Source organism: Pristis pectinata, chromosome 4 (assembly GCF_009764475.1).
Source record: "Pristis pectinata isolate sPriPec2 chromosome 4, sPriPec2.1.pri, whole genome shotgun sequence".
In the NCBI taxonomy this organism is placed as follows: domain Eukaryota; kingdom Metazoa; phylum Chordata; class Chondrichthyes; order Rhinopristiformes; family Pristidae; genus Pristis; species Pristis pectinata.
Window position 1 is genome coordinate 78818632 of NC_067408.1, and position 19567 is coordinate 78838198.

The window sequence follows — 19567 nt, forward strand, 5'->3', positions numbered from 1 at the left end:
ACTGCAACATGATGTCCTAACTCTTGTACTCAGTGCCTTGGCCTATGAAGGCAAGCATAGCAGGTACCTTCTTCACTACCCTGTCTACCTGGATTGTCACTTTCAGGGAGCTATGGACTTGCACACCAAAGTCTCTCTGTACATCATCGCGACTAAGATCCTCGCCTTTTACTCCGTATGTCCAACCAGAATTTGACCTCCCAAAATGTATCACTTGCTGTATCCTGAGGCAACCTTCTTCATTGTCTTGACTCCATCAATTTTTGTGTCATCTGGAAACTTCCTGATCATACCACTTACATTCTCATCCAAGTCATATATATATACTATGAACAACAATGATCCCAGTGCTGATCCCTGTGGTACACCACTTGTTACATATTTCCAGTCAGACAAACACCCATCCACCATTACACTCTGCCTCCTATCTCCAAGCCAATTTTGGATTAAGTTTGCCAACACACTTCAGATGCCTTTTGCCTTAACTTCCTGGACAGCCTGTCACGTGGGACCTTGTCAGATGCCTCACTAAAGTCCATGTAAACTATGTCTACTGCTCTGCCTTCATCAATTTCCTTAGTTATCTCCTCAAAAAACTCAGATTTGTGAGGCATGATCTCCCCTGCACAATATCATGATGACTCCCAATCAGTCCCTACTTTTTCAAGTGCACATAAATCCTGTCCCTCAAAATCTTCTGCAACAACTTCCTTACCACTGATCCTGTGGATGTGGGGTGCATGGCCCATTCCCTCATTTGCTTCAGTGAAAGGGTCAATGATGTCTTGGAGTTCGGGCTCTGTGCTTCCATAAATCCAATATTGCGTCATATTGCAGCTCAGCAACTTAAGTATGAGTGACCTTGATCTTGGAGTATAGTCGCTAGAGATTGAACAATAGCTCTGAAGAACAGCTCCACTCCTGCAGTTCTGATGTCCTGATGAAGGGTTTCAGCCTGAAAAGTCGACTGTTAATTTCCCTCCATAGATGCCACCTGATTCACCGAGTTCCTCCAGCATTGCATGCGTGTTGCTCCAGATTTCCAGCATTTCTTGTCTCTTCACTCCTGCAGGATGTTTGTTGGAGATGAGGTGCAAAATTGAAGCAAGAAACTATTGAGGGAATGATACTCCCTTATTTGACACGTCTTCACTGAAATGGTTCTGTTGATTACTATCATGGCTTGCATACGATCGTGTATTAAGCATAAGATGGAGATGAAATTCTGTGAGCAGCCAGATTTGAGGAGGGCTTTCCAGAGTTCCTCCTGAACTGATGGAGTCAAAGATTTCCCTGCATTTCTCTTGGGAAGAAACACTTTGGCCACTGGGAGGAGTCTTTTGAGGATGACCTGGGCAATGAATTTCACTTTGGTGGAAAGCAGAGAGACCATTCTGTAGTTATCACAGTTGGACTTGGCTCCGTTCTTGAATATGGTCACAATTGTGGCATCTCGGGGCTCTGCTATAATATCTCCTTTTCCCAGATCTGGGTGTAGAGTTTGTAGATTTGTGACTGAAACTCTTCACCTCTGAGTTTTAGGATTTCAGCAGGGTTACCCTCTGTCCTCAAAGCCTTGCTCTTTTTAAGTTGGTACATGGTCTTCTCTGCTTCTTGTTAGTCAGGAATGGCAGCAAGGCTGGCCCTCAAATGTACTCACAACAGGGACATAGTTGCAGTTGAGCTGGTTTTGGGACTGTTCCTTCCAGCAGCCTTTGTCTCTCTGTCCCCAGTGAGTTCACCATGTTCTTGGCTCTCAGTGGGATGGGCTTTGGATGTTGGGGCCATAGACAGCTTTTACTGCACTGAAGAACCCACGTGTCCTGCTTGTCGGTGAGTTACTGACCTACTTACGCTCTCTTTGTCCATCATCTATTCTTTAGGTCAGAAGTTTCTGATAAACGTCTGCCTTAAGGAGTCGACAAACCTGTTTCTTTTCTCTTGATAAAGGTGGAGTTTCTCATCCAGGAACACCTTACATTTGCATCCAATTAGTTCCTCAAACTTCTGGTCATTCTCACCAAACTACTCCTGGTTCCTCTTGTATGAGAAACTAAGAGTCTCTTTACAGGTGCCAATTGTGGGGCACTTCTGGGTCGCCATAAGTTATGGAATCGACAGGTTGTGAGGTGCTATCTTTTTGTGGTCTGAGAGCTTCGACATTGATCTTCTGGCAGCAATGTTTCTGCTGAAGCTGATGTTTTGAGGCAAATTTGATGGAAACAACAGAGCAGATTGGTGCCCATCATGACGTAGGTGATGTAGACATCTTTGTGCTTCTTCGCTTAGACCGCGACGTAATCTCCTATGTGCCTGTGCTTGTACGAGGAGAGTTGTTATGATGTCTTGCCCGGGAATCTCCAATGAAACAGGGTATTTGTTAAACAAGAACGTGCCTCAAGAATTTTGTTGAGTGGAAGACCCTATTGGAGTTGGCCTTGATCATTCCTTCCTTGCTGATCACGCCTTGCCAGAGAGAAGTGTCCCTTAATATGCAGTCACTATTATGTGACATTACTAATCAGGGAGACATTTCTAAAAGAACAACCTTCAATGCTCTGCAACTTCAAACACACTTAGTTTCTCAGTTGTCCAGTTACAATGGATTACTGACTGAAACATCGACTCTGTTTCTCTCTTCACACACCTGTTCAGAATTTCCACCACTTTCTGTTTTTTATCTTAAAATTTGTGCTCTGCCAGTCAAAAATTAAAACAGGAATCAACTTTTCCATACCGGAGATGAAGAAAATCTGGAACTATCACCAAAGGAAAATGTCAGTTTGGGTTCATTTTAGTTTTTGCCTTTCAATTTTCACCCACTGAGAAGAGCACAAAAATACCATAAGACCATAAGATATAGGAGCAGAATTAGGCCATTTGTCCCATCAAGTCTGCTCCACCATTCACTCCTGGCTGATTTTTTTTCAACCCCTTTTTCCTGCCTTCTCCCTGTTACCTTTAACCCCTTACCAATCAATCTCTGCTTTAAATACACCCAATGACTTGGCCTCCACAGCCCTCCACGGCAACAAATTCCACATATTCGTCACCCTCTGACTGAAGAAATTCCTCCTCATCTCAGTTTTTAAGGGACATCCCTTTATTCTGAGGCTGTGCCCTTGGATCCTAGACTCTCCTATTTCTCTCCATGTCCATTTGATCCAGGCCTTTCAGTATCCGGCAAGTTTCAGTGAGATTCCCCCCATCCTTCTGAACTCCATTGAGTACAGACCCAGAGACATCAAATGCTCCTCAGACATTCAGCCTTTCATTCCTGGGATCATGCTTGTGAACCTCCTCTGGACCCTCTCCAGGGCCAGCACATCTCTCCTTTGATAGGGGGCCTAAAATTACTCATAATATTCCAAATGAGATCTGACCAATGCCTTATAAAGCCTCAGGAATGCATCCTTGCTTTTATGCTTGAGATCTCGAAATGAATGCTGACATAATTCTATTCTATACCATCTGTTCATTACACGCTACCCCACTTTTTTTAAGACTGGTTTTCTGTGATTGGCCTCGGTGATGGTACTGGATACTCAGGGAAATAAGGTTGTATCTATTAATTTTTAAAAACCTGATAGTGCAGATAATTAGCATAATGAAAATTATGCAAATTCAATGACAGGTAAGTGAACTATGGACACACATTTTAATGGGCATTTCAACTGGCTGATCTAGACTACTGACCTTCCAGTGATGGCAAAAAAATTGCTTCGAGAACCCTTGCTAAACCAATTGCAAGCATCTTACGAACTTCAAAAAGCTTGTGCAAAGTGACTGTGGAGATTTACTGTGTGTTTCAAAGATTAAAGTTATTCTATGCATTATTTCAACATGAATTAATACTTCAATATGTATTTTGCTAAAATAACAATGAGAAGTTTCATTCAAATCTACTAATTAATGAAGAAAAATATACAAGCAATGTTTTGTGAGTTTGTGTTGTTTATCAGATGTCTAATATTTGAAAATCAGCATTAATGTCTGAATTTGAATAATCTAATTTAAAGACAGAGGTCATTGCAGCATAAATTGGAGGAAAAAATGTTTATCCAAGAACTCACCTTCTATGTAACCGTAAACAGAAAAATTCAGACATTCTCAATATTGCATCTTTTGGAATTTTCTTTCTTCTGTATCCCTACAAGAAATATCACCTCAGTTCCCTCTGGCAGCTCTTACAAATGATATTGACATTCAGGAAAATATTTTCAATTATGCGAAGACTTTATTCATCTAACGTTACAATAATAAAGAAAACTAACTATAGAATAATGTCACTAGTTCATGCTAATTTAAGCCACTAATTTCAACTGTAAAGAGATATTTGCCAAGAAATTATATAGAACATAGAAAAGTACAGCACAGAACAGGCCCTTCGGCCCATGATGTTGTGTTGAACTAATTAATATGATGACACCTAATTCCTAATCCCTAATGACACCTAATCATAGTCACGATCCAACTGAACTGTCTTGAACGGTGTTACTCCATGCTAGGCAGTTCAGGTAAGGGAAATCCACGCTCACTGAATTCGCAAATCACTACCAAAAAATCTGAGATTTGAAATTTAAAATTCACTCTCATGGAATTTGTGTGAAAGACGAACTAAATAAACATGAAATATGTTTTGTCAAGGGTTCGCGTAATGGAAAGTCACGATACGGACATTTTTCGAGGAAAGCGACCCCTCCGTAACACAGACGTGCACTGTGATTACTGTTATTTGTTGTTTCAGATGACATTTGTTTTTTTTAAACTTAAATTTTATTTACAGCGTAGTAACAGGCCCGTCCGGCTCAACGAGTCCGTGCCGCCCATCTTAAACCCAAATTAACCTACCCGTACGTCTTTGCAATGTGGGAGGATGTAGCGGTTGGGCAGCATGATAGTGTAGCGGTTAGCGCAACGCTATTACAGCGCCAGTGATCGGGGTTCGATTCCCACAGCTATCTGTAAGGAGTTTGTACGTGCTCCTGTGTCTGCATGGGTTTCCTCCGGGTGCTCCGGTTTTAATGAGTGATTAAATACTGATAACTATGAGGCTAAGGTTAGTAAACAGCAGGAAAAGAGCTAATCAGCCATTTAGCAAGGTGGATGAATTTCTGGGCATTGTCCCTTTATTCCTGATCCCTTCACCACTGAGGTTGTGGATTACTTGTTAAGTTGTCTGCAGCTGCACTTTCCTTGGGGATGAGGAGAGGTCTCTTGACTCACTGCTGTAACTGCAGCAGGAGGTGGATGGATGCCTCTCGGGTGCCAGGAGGTTCCCATTGAATTTCAGCTGCAGTTACAGCAGTATGGGAAGGTTTGTGCTGTCAATATTTTAGTACACCAGAGGGAGTAGTGGAGCACTGTACAGTGAAAATCAAAACAACTGCAGATGCTGGAAATCTAAAACTGCCCAGTGGGTGTGCAGGATGGTGCTGTGCCAGAACTCGGGGCGAGAACACCAAGGGACCCAGGAGATGAATCCAGAACTATATCATCAATCCAGCAGAGCTCAAGAAGCTTAAAAACTTTCCATGTTAAAATAAAGCAACAGCAATAAATCCTGCGTAAAACTGCATCATTGTAAAAATTGAATGAGGTACTTTAGCAATGATCCATGCATCAGAGGTACGAGTCACTGTGCGACATTTCTGTCCTTCCCAATGTAAAGTGAAGCTTAAAAGCTCCACACAATGGCAAAAATTTATTCACTCGATGGTGCAGGTACTGAAGGACAGTGTAAATGCTAATATTAGCTGATTGATATGAAGCAGTTTAATGATTTGGATACCTTCCACTGCCAGGCAGAATCAACATGGTAAACCCAAGTGAGCAGTGGTTAATGATTCATCAGGTATCTTGATAAAGAGGCATGTTTGGACATTTATCCTGTTTTTTGTTTTTGCAGTTTTTAATGAATGAGGATAGTAGGGTAAAAATAAAGGATTCCCTTCATCTGTAGGTAGCTGGTCATCTGTTTGACATAATGCTAAAGTATATATTTGTCAGGTTTCATTTTCTGATTATCCCAAAGAGGAGGCTTTGGTAATATTACTGTCAGCAGTGAATTCTTGGCCCTTTGACAAATCCATCTTCCTTGATAACTAAATATTCTTAATGTTAACGTGCTTGGACAAAACAAACGTCATAACATTTTTAGAGAATCATGGAAGATGGATTCTTCAATTGTTTAACAACCCCCTGCAATGTTAAGGCAAGAAAAAAATGGGATAATCCCCAACTTCCAATGTCTCTTCACACTGATATGCAATAAGGTGCGATAAGAACTGCTTCAGGCCATTAGCTTTCTGGCTGACCTGTCGAAGATGCCAGTTTCCAGGATATTTTACCATCATTATTAAGACAGGAGAGCACAATGATAGGGCTGGAAACACAAGGACATTATTTATCATATCTGGTGTGCAACAAATTCAAAGGTTCTACTGCAACTGACACAGTGATTGCTGCTGGTAAACTTAACACACTCAAGGGTATAAGTTGAGTCGACCAAAATGGCTTACACAATCTCAGAGCAGGTATACTCAAGGTAAACTGATATTGGGGTTTGGGCCTTACTTAATGAGTCAAGGTGAAGGAAATGCTTATTGGATGCTTCCAAGGGAGTAGAGTGCTCCAATATCAGCCTTCCCAGGCTCTCTTGGCTTCACATACATGAAAGGCAGACTGTACTTACATAGCCCCTTATAATATAACAACATGTGCCAAGAATTTTCACAGGTTGCTTTCAAGCAAATTTTGTCGCTGAGCACTTTCAGACATTTTAAGGCAGATGAACAAAACTCGGTCAAACAGATGGGCTTAAAGGAATATTTTAAAGGAAGCAAAATATGTCACGAGGAGAGAGGAAAGTCCAGAACATGGCCTTGAGAACTTAGCTCACTGCTAAAATTCACCACGTAAGTGTTATTTGCCATTGGTGGTCTGATTAAAATTGGAACTAAGCAAAAGGAGTGCAGATGCCTGGGAGGTTACAAAACTGGGAGGAATGGGGTCATGGAGCATTTTAGCAAGAATGAGAATGATAAAATTGAGAAATGGGCAGCACTTGCTACAAGTTAGGAAATGGGCTCCAGGGCTTTGGATGAGCAATCTTTGGAATGTAGAATTTGAAAGACCAGTGGAATAGTCAAGCCCAGGTGTAACAAAGATACAGAGGAGACAGTTCTTTCTATATATAAATCCTGATGTTTGGTGGTATAGTCTCCAGTGACAGAGTCCCTTTGAGAACCAATTATTTGGGTACATGCAGATAAAGGACCAGCTGGGTTGATGTCAATGCAAGCCATGGATATTTTGATTTCACTCTTTGCCAGTGTGGCACATCTCTGGCACAGATAGCACATAGGATCCTGGAAAATCTGAGATTTCAGAGTTTTTATTGTGGAACTATCGTCAAAACCTTTCTTTGGAAATGTTCATTAATTGTTTAAATGGGCCTCTCAGTGAAGTGAAAACCTTGAAGAAACATCAGGATCTGGAATCTGGTGATTACACTCAAACACTGATTAACCCTCCATTCTATTTATTTTTACTTACCCAATGAAAATGTAATTTTGTTCTTTCATGAGCATTGAACTTAATATAACCTGAATACCAGACAAAGAACACACGGGAAGCAAATCATAAGTTTTATTTCTGCAACCATGTTTAGACGAACAGTAAAAGCTATGTGAGGCTTCTAAGGTGTAATGTTTTACTTTATATTTAGTTTATAGAGAATATTAGCTTTCACTTCCTCTATGAACATTTCACCTGCTTAGATTTACTTTTGCAAACTTAGTTTTATTTCATTTTCTGCCAAGAAGTCCAATTCGAGAAGCGTTTCAGTTCTTATTTCCCTGTTATCCATGTTCATCTTTCATGCCCTTTGGTGAAATAAAATCAAAGTTTCCAGTTCTGAAATTAGCTCTAAAATGTGGTAATACTTTTTACCAGGTGCAAAGGCTCAACCGTTTCTGTCAAAATGTGGTTTCTCGCAACACAGTAATATGGGCAGCTAATGTGAAGTTTCACATTGTATGCTTACTGTTTTTAATGTTTTGCTAAAAGTAATATCTAAAGCTAAGACTCTGAGGCCCAGAAAATCCAGTGCATTCAAAAGGGTATTTTAATTGGGTGCAACAGTTTAGCTAGCAATGATGGCTTTGGCTCTGCTGCAAACTTTGGTTGTATCTGAGGGTAGTGCATAAGTTTTTGGAGAAAACATTGGGGTCTGCAGTAATGTGGGAATGGAGGCTGGATCTCGAGTCTAGATCTCAGGTTATTACCAGGTGCAATTGGAGGGGTCAGAGCAGCGTGTGGGAGAAGATTTGGTTGGTAGACTGATGGCTTGGGGAGGTTTGATATAATATGGAAAGTAAGTAAGGAACTTACCTGACAGGGGTCTCTATCTATCACTGTATTTGGGAAACTTAGTTGTCCTGGGAGGACATTAAGTCTTCACCTAAGCTCCCTTTCAATGCTCCAGCAGGAGTGCTACATGTGGGAACTAAGTCACCTTGTGCACTTTGATGCAGAAATCACGCCAGGAAACAAGAATGACTCAAAAAATGATTGTTATCAAGTTTTCTCTGGAAAAAAAGTCAGTAACAAAATTAACTTGTTATTGACCGGCTCTGGAACTGAGGAAGAATTAACAAAGAAAGAAGAAAAGCTTGATGCACAGATGCTAAATAATCCTGAGCAAATTTATTCTGCATATAGACTGGACAAATCAAATTGGTCAAGGCAATTTAAAAGATGAGGTCAGAGAATGCACTGGGACAGTTTTTTTTTGGAATGATACAGTAAGGAAGGAACTTGGGGCAGTTTATCTTCAACTTTACCTTGTGTTATGAGATAGGGATAATTGATAATCTAACAGGGGATCCTTAAGGGAAAAGTTATCACAACAAGGCAGTTTATTTTTTGCAGTTTGTGAGAGGCACAGTCCACTCAGAAAGACTGTCAGGTCAGATGGGATTTTGAAGTTAAATAGAACTACTTATAGAAGCACAAGGGCACCTTAGTCAAGGTTGATTGGAAAATTAGTTGAAAATATTAAAAGATTGCTTCGTGGATAAACAAAGGTAAGCACTTAAGAATTATTTCAATATTTTCAATCAACATTCATTCAGCTGAAAAATAAGTACACAAGAAAAGTAATTCATTCATGGTTAACTAACTTAAAAGATGCTCATAATGTTCCCAGAAAAATGATAAGACCAAGGAAAAGTTTTAGAAAGCAGCAACAAATGAACAAAGATGGATGATTACGGTAAAGTAACAAAACTATGTTAAAGGATGCAAGAGCTTTTGCACCAACATAAAACTGAAGAGAGTTGCAAAAATAAAGTACATCTCAGAGGCAGACAGGAAAAATTATTATGGGGAATGAAGAATAGTGTTGAAAAAATGCTTTGTGTCTGTCTCAGCTGCACAAGACACGATAAATTCAACGGAAATGGAGGGGAACCAGAGGTCTGAAGATGGTGAGGAGTTTGCGGTATAGGCAACCCCAACGTTATGTAGGTGGGGGGGATTGCATTCCTAGAAAATGGTCCATATGGCCATTTCTCATAACGTGAAGCTACGTTATCTGTGCATGTGTCAGGAAATGCAAGTTGGAAAAAGTTGACAACCTGCCAAAATTCCATTGGTTGGAGATTCATTTGTTTGGCTTTCTGTATGCATTGTGTTTTGGTATTTTGCATGGCCAGTAGGGTGAGCATTATAGACGAACTTCAAAATCAGTCAAAGTTCAGTAACTTCTCTTTAAGATTTTACTTTCAAAAATGTATAGCTGTTAACGTTCCTGTCCACTTCCTCTTTGCTCAGTATATATACAGATATGAATAGCCAAACTTTCAACTTCCTCTCATTGAGGATTTGCCTCTGTCGCACAACTTTATGAAGTGAAAATATTTCACTCTACCGGAAGGTAAGCAAGTTATTTGATTTTTCTAAATTTGTTTGGAAAATATCCTTCCGCTTTATGGCTGGGACTCATTGCTGAACAATTGAAAAGCTCAGAGATATTTTCACTATGTTATAAGACATGAAGTCTTCAACATTGGCAATGAGAACACAAATGCCATAAAAACATCATGATATTAATACCTGACATTTCCTGCAAGCATTCTTGGCAAAATAGCAATCAGTAATTTCATAATTTCTGTCTTTGTGGCTTCTAAACTGCAAGCTCAAATTCACAAAGAATTAGACTTCCAAACCAGGCTCTCGCTGCAAACAGTTCACTTCCAATGAAAGGGGAAGTTGACACAGATAGTTATTTAATGTTAAGATGATAACCAAATTCTTGAAAGTTTACATCTTGTCGCAGTTTAATTACATCTCCCCCCAGCTTACAAATGTCCAACTTATGTATAGCCCGTACATAGGAACAAGCATGTGGGAGACCAATGGGATGGATTTGCCGGCTGCTGCAGGGCTGCAGGCAACTTCTGCCGTGTGGGAACTTGGTTTGCATCTGCGTTTCTAACTTGTGAATTGTTTGGGTTATGAACAGTTCACAAGAAAGGAACCATGGCATAACGTGGGGATGACCTGTATAATGCTCGTAGAATTGCTCTTAATTGGAAGTATTTCTGTGAAGAGAATTCCTTTTGAAGATTTAGAATCCAGCAGTACCAGTCAAGCTCTCATTCAATGGCAAATATTTTGACTCCAAATTCTGATCAAATCTAAAAAGCGTCACACAATTAATCTGTAATAAGATATATCCTTGAAGTGTTTATTTATAACCTTACCAATTGTTGGATTCTCATACCGACATGTCAACTTTAAGTGGGGATTTAGGTGAAGGCCTTCAAACTTCCCAGTAACGGAAAGGGGCAGAAGTCTTAATTTGTACCAATTTGCTAAAAAAAACTTCCTTCAATCAGATTTTTATGGCAGGAGAGAAGATCATTTAAGTGAACATATCTGATTTGTGAGAGAGAAATCTTCAAATAAAATGCAATATTCTACAGTATTATTTTGTTGCAATTTGGCTCCATTGAAAATTGCAATATTGCATGTAGATTTTTTCATTTCATAAAGTAATTTCTTTGGCATACTTTAAGATTTGATTTTAGCATTTGGTTTCAGTTTTGCAGCTGGCAAACTTGCGAGTAAAAATTGGTGTGTAACACATGACTTCAGGTCAACATTGGTCACACACATGAATGATGTACTGCTTTCTCTGGGCATCAGAGACTTAATTCTCACTGCCCCACACAAATTAATCAGTGACTACCAGGGTGGATACTGAGATTTGTTCGGCTCACAATTCTTTAGTGGCTTGCAAGTTAAAAAAGACATTCATTAAAAGTAATAACATCTTGAACTGAAAGAGAGGGATCCCCTGATTCCACAGAGTTCTGATTAACCTGTAAATGTAACTCATGTTTAGCAGAGAGCTTCCACTGGTGACAGTTGTTCTTTAGTCAGGAAAGCTGCATGTAGAGGTGAAACCACCAAGGATGTTGAAGAAGCTTGAGTATCAATTTTCATTATCCTCAGACCCCTTGGGTTGAAGTGTACTGGATGAACTATGATAGGTTCAAACTAAATTCTAGTCTTATGACTGCAGAGTCATACTCTGGGAGTGTTCAAGGTGTTGCTATCTGTAGAACTAGCATGAGGAGACATAAGACACTGGTGTAAAAGAAAGATGTTCAAATACATCTATGATTAACATATTAGAAATCATTTGTTGGGTGTCAGGTTAAACATTCAGCAGGTTAATGTACCAACAAGCGATCCCATAGAGTGATATAAACCTTCATCTACAATCTTCCAATCTCATAATTATGCAGACCTTTAGGGATCAGTGGTGGGACCATTGTTGTTTGTCATATATTGACATGGCTTGATTGAGAATGTAAGTGGATTGATTAGTAAGTTTGCTGATGACACAAAAATTGGTGTAGCAGTAGGCAGTGAAGAAGGTTGTGAAAGGATGCAGAGGAACGCAGATCAGTTGGAAAGTTGAGCGGAGCGGTGACCAATGGAATTCAAACCAGACAAATGTGAGGTGATGCATTTTGGGACTTCAAGTACTCATGAAACATTTACATATCTTTCGGTTCAAGTTATTACTTGTAACGAAAGTCTTTTTTTAAACTTGGAAGCCACTGAAGAATCCTGAGCAGAACAAATCTCAATATCCACCCTGGATTTTTAGTGACTAATTTCTGTGTGGGGCACTTCAGTAAGATTTTCAGTTCCTGATGACATATCTGGGATTCCATAAGAAAACCGTTCATAATTTAGTCGTGGGACCAACGTTGATCCGAAGCAATCTATGATACATCAATTTCTCCTCGCAACAGTGTTAAAAAAGCATTTGTACAGATGCTTGGATAGGAAAGGAGTAGAGGGACATGGACCCAATGCACGCAAATGGGATTAGTATAGATAGGCATCACAGTCAGCATGGACGAGTTGGGCCGAAAGGCCCATTTCTATGCTGCACAATTCTGTAACGCACCTATAAAAAAGGTATTCATTCATTTTGCATAATACAAGTCTTTTTTTTCCTCTGTTAAGGCATCAGGTGCCATGACAATGACTTTGATGCAAAGTATACATTTGCGACATGTGCTTGGAAATCAATAAACAGAGGTGGCCTTCAGCAATTTTCTTTGTGGAAATTATAGTGCAGATACAGGGAAGGAAATTTAGAAATGAAACCTCTACCAATTGAAACTCAACCTCACATCTTCCTAGAGCTGGTACCCAGGCATGCTGCTGGAATTTCTCAATGGGAAATTTGCCTTGTGCTATTACTTTTGTGAACAAATTTATAATAATCATGTTTGTTTAATTTAATTATCTCAATTATAATTCTTTTATTTTTCTCAGAGGACCACTGTATTTGCAGAATGGCTCCATCTTTACCTATGTAATGCAGTCACTGCACTTTTTAAGTCGTAATTATGAGTGCTTTGTGATATTTCCAGAAAAAAATGCACAGTTCCAAAGTGCTCTTTCCTTTCTATTAATTAGCAAGTACTTGGATATGGGAGAATAATCGTACTCCAAAACCAGATCATTAAAGCAAACTTTACTCTGGAAAAAAAGCAGGGATATCTTTGTGGCACAAACAGCCTGTATTAGGTTAAGATGAAGTTGCATTACTCTGTGACAAGAAGAATCAACATAAATACCACTCAGGGCAACGCTGACAACCTGGCCAGGATCAGATCCTTTCGTATACTCTTTTTTAATAAATTAGTACCACAGAAGAATTAAAGTCTGAATAAGATCATCTTTTGCATTTGAAAAACTTTTCTATTGTCAAAATGTGTCAAGGCCTATTGCCTAATCAAGCAGGAGACACTGGCCAAGGCGGTGATTGAAAAGTGCGAGTTTTAATTCATACAGGGAATGTTGATCATACAGTTCCCTTATCCAGATTTTGTCAGCTTGTGTATTTATTTCTATTTTGATTGGTGATAAAATCCAGGAAGCTCATTTCCTTTCTTTGAAGGCTTTAATCAAGGTCTTAGTGTCCTTTATACATTGGGTACAACAGCTATCACACGTGAGCAGGAGAAACTAAAATTGTTCCTTTACTGTATACTGAGCATTAGTATTCTTCTATTCAATGTCCTCATATCCAAAGCCCACAAACAATTCCTCTCAGACACCATATAAAATACACTTTAAAGGATAAAGCAACAACAAATTTGAAAGAAAATGAAATTGGGGAAAGTATTGGTTTATGTTTCGAGAGAGTGACACAACACAGAAACAGACCCTTAGTCCCACCGAGCACACGTTGACCATCAAGCACCTATTTTTACACTGATCCTACCTTAACCCATTTTATTCTCCCCACATTCTCATCCACTCCCCCCAGATTCTACCACTCACCCACACACAATTTACAGTGGCCAGTGAACCAATCGACCCACATGGGTTTGGAACGTGGGAGGAAATTGGAGCACCTGGAAGAAAGCCACACGGTCACTTCGAGAACTTGTAAACTCCACACAGACAGCACTGGGTCAGGACTGGACCCACGTTCCTGGTGCTTTGAGATAGCAGCTCTATGTCAATGCAGTTTTCCTTTTATATTTCCTTACTTTGTGAAAATGCAATCTTTGCAATGTTCAATAGTGCTGAAAGTACAGACAGCCTTCTGTTACTTCATCCATTCCAAGTGTTCCTATCAAGATGAAAAGTATCATCAGGTTCTTAAGTCATGGGAGATATCACAACCAAGCCAGCCTGGTGTTGTTCCAACATTTGTTTTAGCAAACATCACAGGATACCTGAACTGGATGTCTGTCTTCATTTTTCTCCAGTCCACAACTTGTACAAACAACTGTAAGAATTCACCAACAACACTAACTGTAATCAATAAAAAAACAGTTACCAAACCAGAGACCTACTAGTTTCTACAGCTTACAAATATCTTGAGCAATTTATTACTCAGCAAGTGAATCAGATTTATTATCACAGACATATGACGTGAAATTTGTTGTTTTGCAGCAGCAGTACAGTGCAAAGACATAAAAATCTATAAACCACAAACAGAAATAAATAGTGCAAAAAAGGGAATACTGGGAGAGAATAATGACTGATTTTCTGAATGTTCAGGTCAGTGGGAAACACTATTGTCTTTGAACTTCAGAAAGTTGAGAACAAAATACAGGCTGTCACTTGAGTTGTGAGCTGGGGTGCCATCATTCGGATGAGATTAGCAAGCAACCGCTTGCTGCCCTTTCGATGAAGAGTTGGGGAGTTCTTCCTGGGTGTCTGAGCCAATATTTCTTGGTCAACACCAATCAAACATTAATTGTACACCACTGCAGTTTTGTTTATGGCTATGTGCTGTATGCAAATTGGCTGTCACATTGCATGTTTCAACAATGGCTGCACAAGAGAAAAGTACTTCATTCGCTGAAAAGTACTGGAGGATGTCTTCGATTTTTGGGAAAAAGTACTGTATATTCACTATCATTACAGTTAACTCTACTGGGCTCCTCACGCACAAAATAGAACACACTCTCAAAACCTCTTGCGATGAAGACCAGCAAACAATTTGACTTCTAGTTGTTTGCTGCACCTGCAGGTTTGCTTTCATGGCTCTTGTTCAAAGACCGCAAGGCCATCAACATTTCCCAATTTTTCTGCTTTGTTTTTCCTACAAAATGATTCAACTCTACATTCATCCAAATGACACTGCCATGTATTTGCCCATCCAAATCTTGTCTAAATTGCCTTGAAGACTGCACCTTCTTCACAACTGATATTCCACTTTGTTTTGTGTTATCCGTGAACATGTAAATATTACATTTAGTTTCCTCATCTGAATATATTTAAATATATTGTGAATAGCTGGGGCCAAAGCAATGATCCCTGTCGTACCCCATTATTAACCACCTGCCACCCAATAAAGACCCACCTATTTCGACTCTCAGTTTTCTATCTGTCAACTAGCTTTCAACCTAAGCCAGTATATTATCGTCAATTCCATCTGCTTTAACCTCTTATGTGCACATTAACCTCTTATGTGGGACCTTATCAAAGGTCTTCTGAAAGCCTCCTGTGAACTGGAGGTCATTACTCTTGTACTGGTTTAGCGCCAGAGACCAAAGCAGAATATCTCCTGAAATTAGCATTCAGCTTGCAAAATTCTATTTGCATATTAGGTGTAATTTACCCTTGTCTTTGTTGGTTCCAAATAGGGATGTTAAGTGAAGGCTTCATCTGTGGAATACCTTACTGGAATGAATACCAAAAGGAAAGCAGGAGTGAGCAGAGACAACAAAACCCATTATACGATGACATGGTACACGAGTTGACTTCGGTCAGTAACTTTCTGCATTGCCCTCACTCTGATTCATCAAATGCAGCTCTGTCACTTCTTGAAAGGTGCAAGTCCTTCGGCAGGTCATTCAGATCGAGTGCACGGGAAAAGAAAATGACACCATTGGTACAGGTCTCAAAGGTGACTCCGATTGCCAGGCAGAAGTCTCTTGTTGTAGATATCCCGGGAAGTTCCAGTGTGAGCAAGGAAACTTATTTTGTTCCTTCGTGTTGCAAAAGTATTTGTGACAATTACAATGACCTGCAGATTGCGGGAGATCACGTGTTGCCGATTGATTCAGAAACATCTGGCTTGACATCCCAAAGCAGCCATGAAGCAAACATGGGTCCATTCTTGTATTCACTGGAAATCCCATCGTCAGAGTCTCCTAAACTGTCAGAGTTCCCAAACAAGCCGTCCAATAGTGAAACATCTTGTTGGCGCATTAGCAGTGCTAAAGACAAAAGCATCATCCAACACTCTCAGCCACTCACCAACTCCGTCCTCAATGACTATCTCGAGCAGAAGGTTCTAGAACTCTACAAGCAGTACATGGTGGACAGCATGGTGAATAGTGCATCGCCAACAAAAATAATGGAATCAGAACTTATAATGAATAATGTTGACCAAATTAGCATGCAGATATCACGAGAACGGAATATGGAAACTACGAAAGCGAAGGACATTGTTATCAGCTGCTTGCTGCGACTTGCGAGTGAAATACAATCAAATGAACTCAGTACTCCAAATTTACAGATATCTTCATGAATGAAAACCACATTTAAACATGACTGGGGATCTCAAGGTTACAGATGTAAGTTCTTAAAGGTATGGTTAAGTTTAGGTAGGATTGCCACCTGTACCCTGTTCCCACTTGTTATGACACTCTTTAGGATCACCATATTAACCCAGGAGTCAAAGCCCTTCAACATACGTAATCATCCTCCAATGACATGAACAAAAACCACCCAGTCGTCAGATTACACCCCTTTCTGCAATCAGTAGCCAGTCCCTCCAGGATGAGAGATGTTTAAGATCCTGACTACTCCTCTAAAATCTGATGCAGGGTCTCGACCGGAAATGTCGACCATCCCTCTGTCTCCACAGCTACTGCCTGACCCACTGAGTTCCTCCAGCAGTTTGTTTTTTTGCTTCAGATTACAGCATCTGCAGTCTCTTGTGTCTCCAGCTAAGTCTGTGCATAGTGTAACAGAGGGTATCTGGCCCAGTGCTCCTGTCTTCAAAGTAATCACTTGTGTGGAATTTCTACCCATCACTCTCCGCAAACTGCACGGGTCCTGACAACTCAATTACATCAAGTTTCCCGTAGCGGTGGCACACATAACAATGACAGGGACATAGCTAAGTGAAATATTTTCGCCACCAGTTTGTCATATTATCGCCGAGGATTCACTGGCTCCTGGAATGAATAAAAGTTGGGCTGATCGCAGGTATCACACTTATTCTTCATATCAATGTAATATGTGCTGCCCCCAGTTGGTGGAGGAGGAAGTGTGGCTTGGATGCTCTGGACAAGGAATTGTTGGATATTTTATGGCTTAGAGCAAAGGAGTAAAATAATGCATATTGGTTATTAAAAGAATTGCTTTTTAAACAGTATTTTCTATTGTATTATTAATTAATAATTAAATAGTACATTGTGTTGGCTTCTTATGAGGAACCAGCAACAGAAAATAGATTTAATTAGCAAAATAATAACAATAATGTGGTAAAATGAGTCTTGTAACAGGACCTGAATGACAAAGTGACCTGGATGACTTCTTTATTATTTGTACATTTCTTCTAATTTCAGCAAAATTTCTTTTTGAAATCTCTTTGCAGTTGAAGTGAAAATGTCTTGTTTGAAATCACCCTTGGTTTTTATTGTAGGTTGGTTGTTGCTGTCTGCACAAAATTGGAAGTGGGAATGGGAAGCTGCTCGTCATTTTGTGCACAACAATCAGATGTCTTAAATAATATAAAATCTGGTTTGTTATATTCTATCAACAATTCTTTTAAGAATTAATCGTTAAAGATTGTTGTGACCATGCACAGATGTTAAAATATATAATATAGTTAAATTCCTTTAGAATTTGAATGTTTTCCAGTTGAAAATATACCTATTGTGTTGGAATCATACTTCATGTTTCAAGTTAAAAGACTGATTTTCCTATCAATTAAATCTCGGATTACAATGATGTTATATTGATATTTCTGTTTTGATTTCGGGAAAATTGAATGTTTGAGTCACAGAGTAATACAGCGTGGAAATAGGCCCTTCGGCCCAACTTGTCCGTGCTGACCATGGTGCCCACTCAGCAAGTCCCATTTTCCCACATTTGGCCCATCTCCCTCTAAACCCCTCCTATCCATGGACTTATCCAAATTGTCTTTTAAATGTTGTTATTGTCCCTGCCTCAACCACTTTCTCTGGCGGCTTATTCCATATTCACACCACTCTCAGCATTAAGAAGTTGCCCTTTGGATCCCTTTTAAGCTTTCACCTCTCACCTTAAACCTCTGCCCTCTGGGAAAAACACCATGTGCTTTCACCCTATCTATGCTGCTCATGATCTTGTACACCTCTATAAACGTCACCACTCAATCTCCAATGTTCCAAGGAATAAAGTCCTAGCCTGGCCAACATCTCCTTATACCTCAGGTCCTCGAGTCCTGGCAAAATCCTCATAAATCTTCTCTGCCCCCTTTCCAGTTTAGTGATGTAAATTGGTAAATAGTTTTATTATTTTCACGTGTACCGAGGTACAGTGAAAAACTTGTCTTGCATACCGTTCATACAGATCAATTCAGCACACAGTGCATTGAGGTAGTACAAGGTAAAACAATAACAGAATGCAGATAAAGTGTTACAGTTACAGAGAAAGTGCAGTGCAGTGGAGGTAGACAATAAGACGCAAGGTCATAAAGAGGTAGATTGTGAGGTTAAGAGTCCATCTTGTCATACTAGGGAACCATTCAATAGTCTTATGACAGCAGGATAGAAGCTGTCCTTGAGCCCGGTGGTACCTGCTTTCAGGCTTTTGTATCTTCTGCCCAATGGGAGGGGGGAGAAGAGAGAATGTCTGGGGTGAGTGGGGTCTTTGATTATGCTGGCTGCTTTACCGAAGCAGTGAGAGGTGTAGATACAGTTCATGGAGGGGAGGCTGGTTTCTGTGATGTGCTGAGCTGTGTCCACAACTCTCTGCAGTTTCTTGCAGTCCCGGGCAGAGCTGTTACCATACCAAGCTGTGATGCATCCAGATAAGATGTTTTCTATGGTGCATTGATAAAAATTGGTGAGGGTCAAAGGGGACATGCCAAATTTCTTTAGCCTCCTGACGAAGTAGAGGTGCTGGTGAGCTTTCTTGGCTGTGACGTCTCCGTGGTAGGACCAGGACAGGCTATTGGTGATGTTCACTCCTGGGAACTTGAAGCTCTCAACCCTCTCGACCTCAGCATCATTGACGTAGACAGTATCAAATGCGCCGTCCCCCATCCTGAAGTCAATGATCAGCTCTTTTGTTTTGCTGATATCGAGGGAAAGGTTGTTGTCATGACACCATGTCACTAAGCTCTCTATCTCCTTCCTGTCCTCTGACTCATCGTTATTTGAGATACGGCCAACTACGGTGGTGTCATCTATAAACTTGTAGATGGAGTTAAAGCAGAATCTGGCCATGCAGTCGTGAATGTGGGGAGGAGAGTAGGGGGCTGAGGACGCAGCCTTATGGGGCACCAGTGTTG

The 19567-nt window shown here is 40.1% G+C and overlaps 2 protein-coding genes across 2 annotated transcripts in view; one reads left to right on the forward strand and one right to left on the reverse strand.

Annotated features, from left to right (window-relative positions):
• Positions 1-19567, reverse strand: part of gk (glycerol kinase) — a 406492-nt gene that overhangs the window by 102081 nt on the left and 284844 nt on the right. The gene's annotated exons all lie outside the window — the stretch shown is intronic.
• Positions 9888-18001, forward strand: LOC127570010 (TLR adapter interacting with SLC15A4 on the lysosome-like). The gene is made up of 2 exons (XM_052015180.1): positions 9888-9940; positions 15702-18001. Exon 2 carries the CDS (start codon positions 15704-15706, stop codon positions 16589-16591), a length of 888 nt encoding a protein of 295 aa, XP_051871140.1. The 5' UTR covers positions 9888-9940; positions 15702-15703; the 3' UTR covers positions 16592-18001.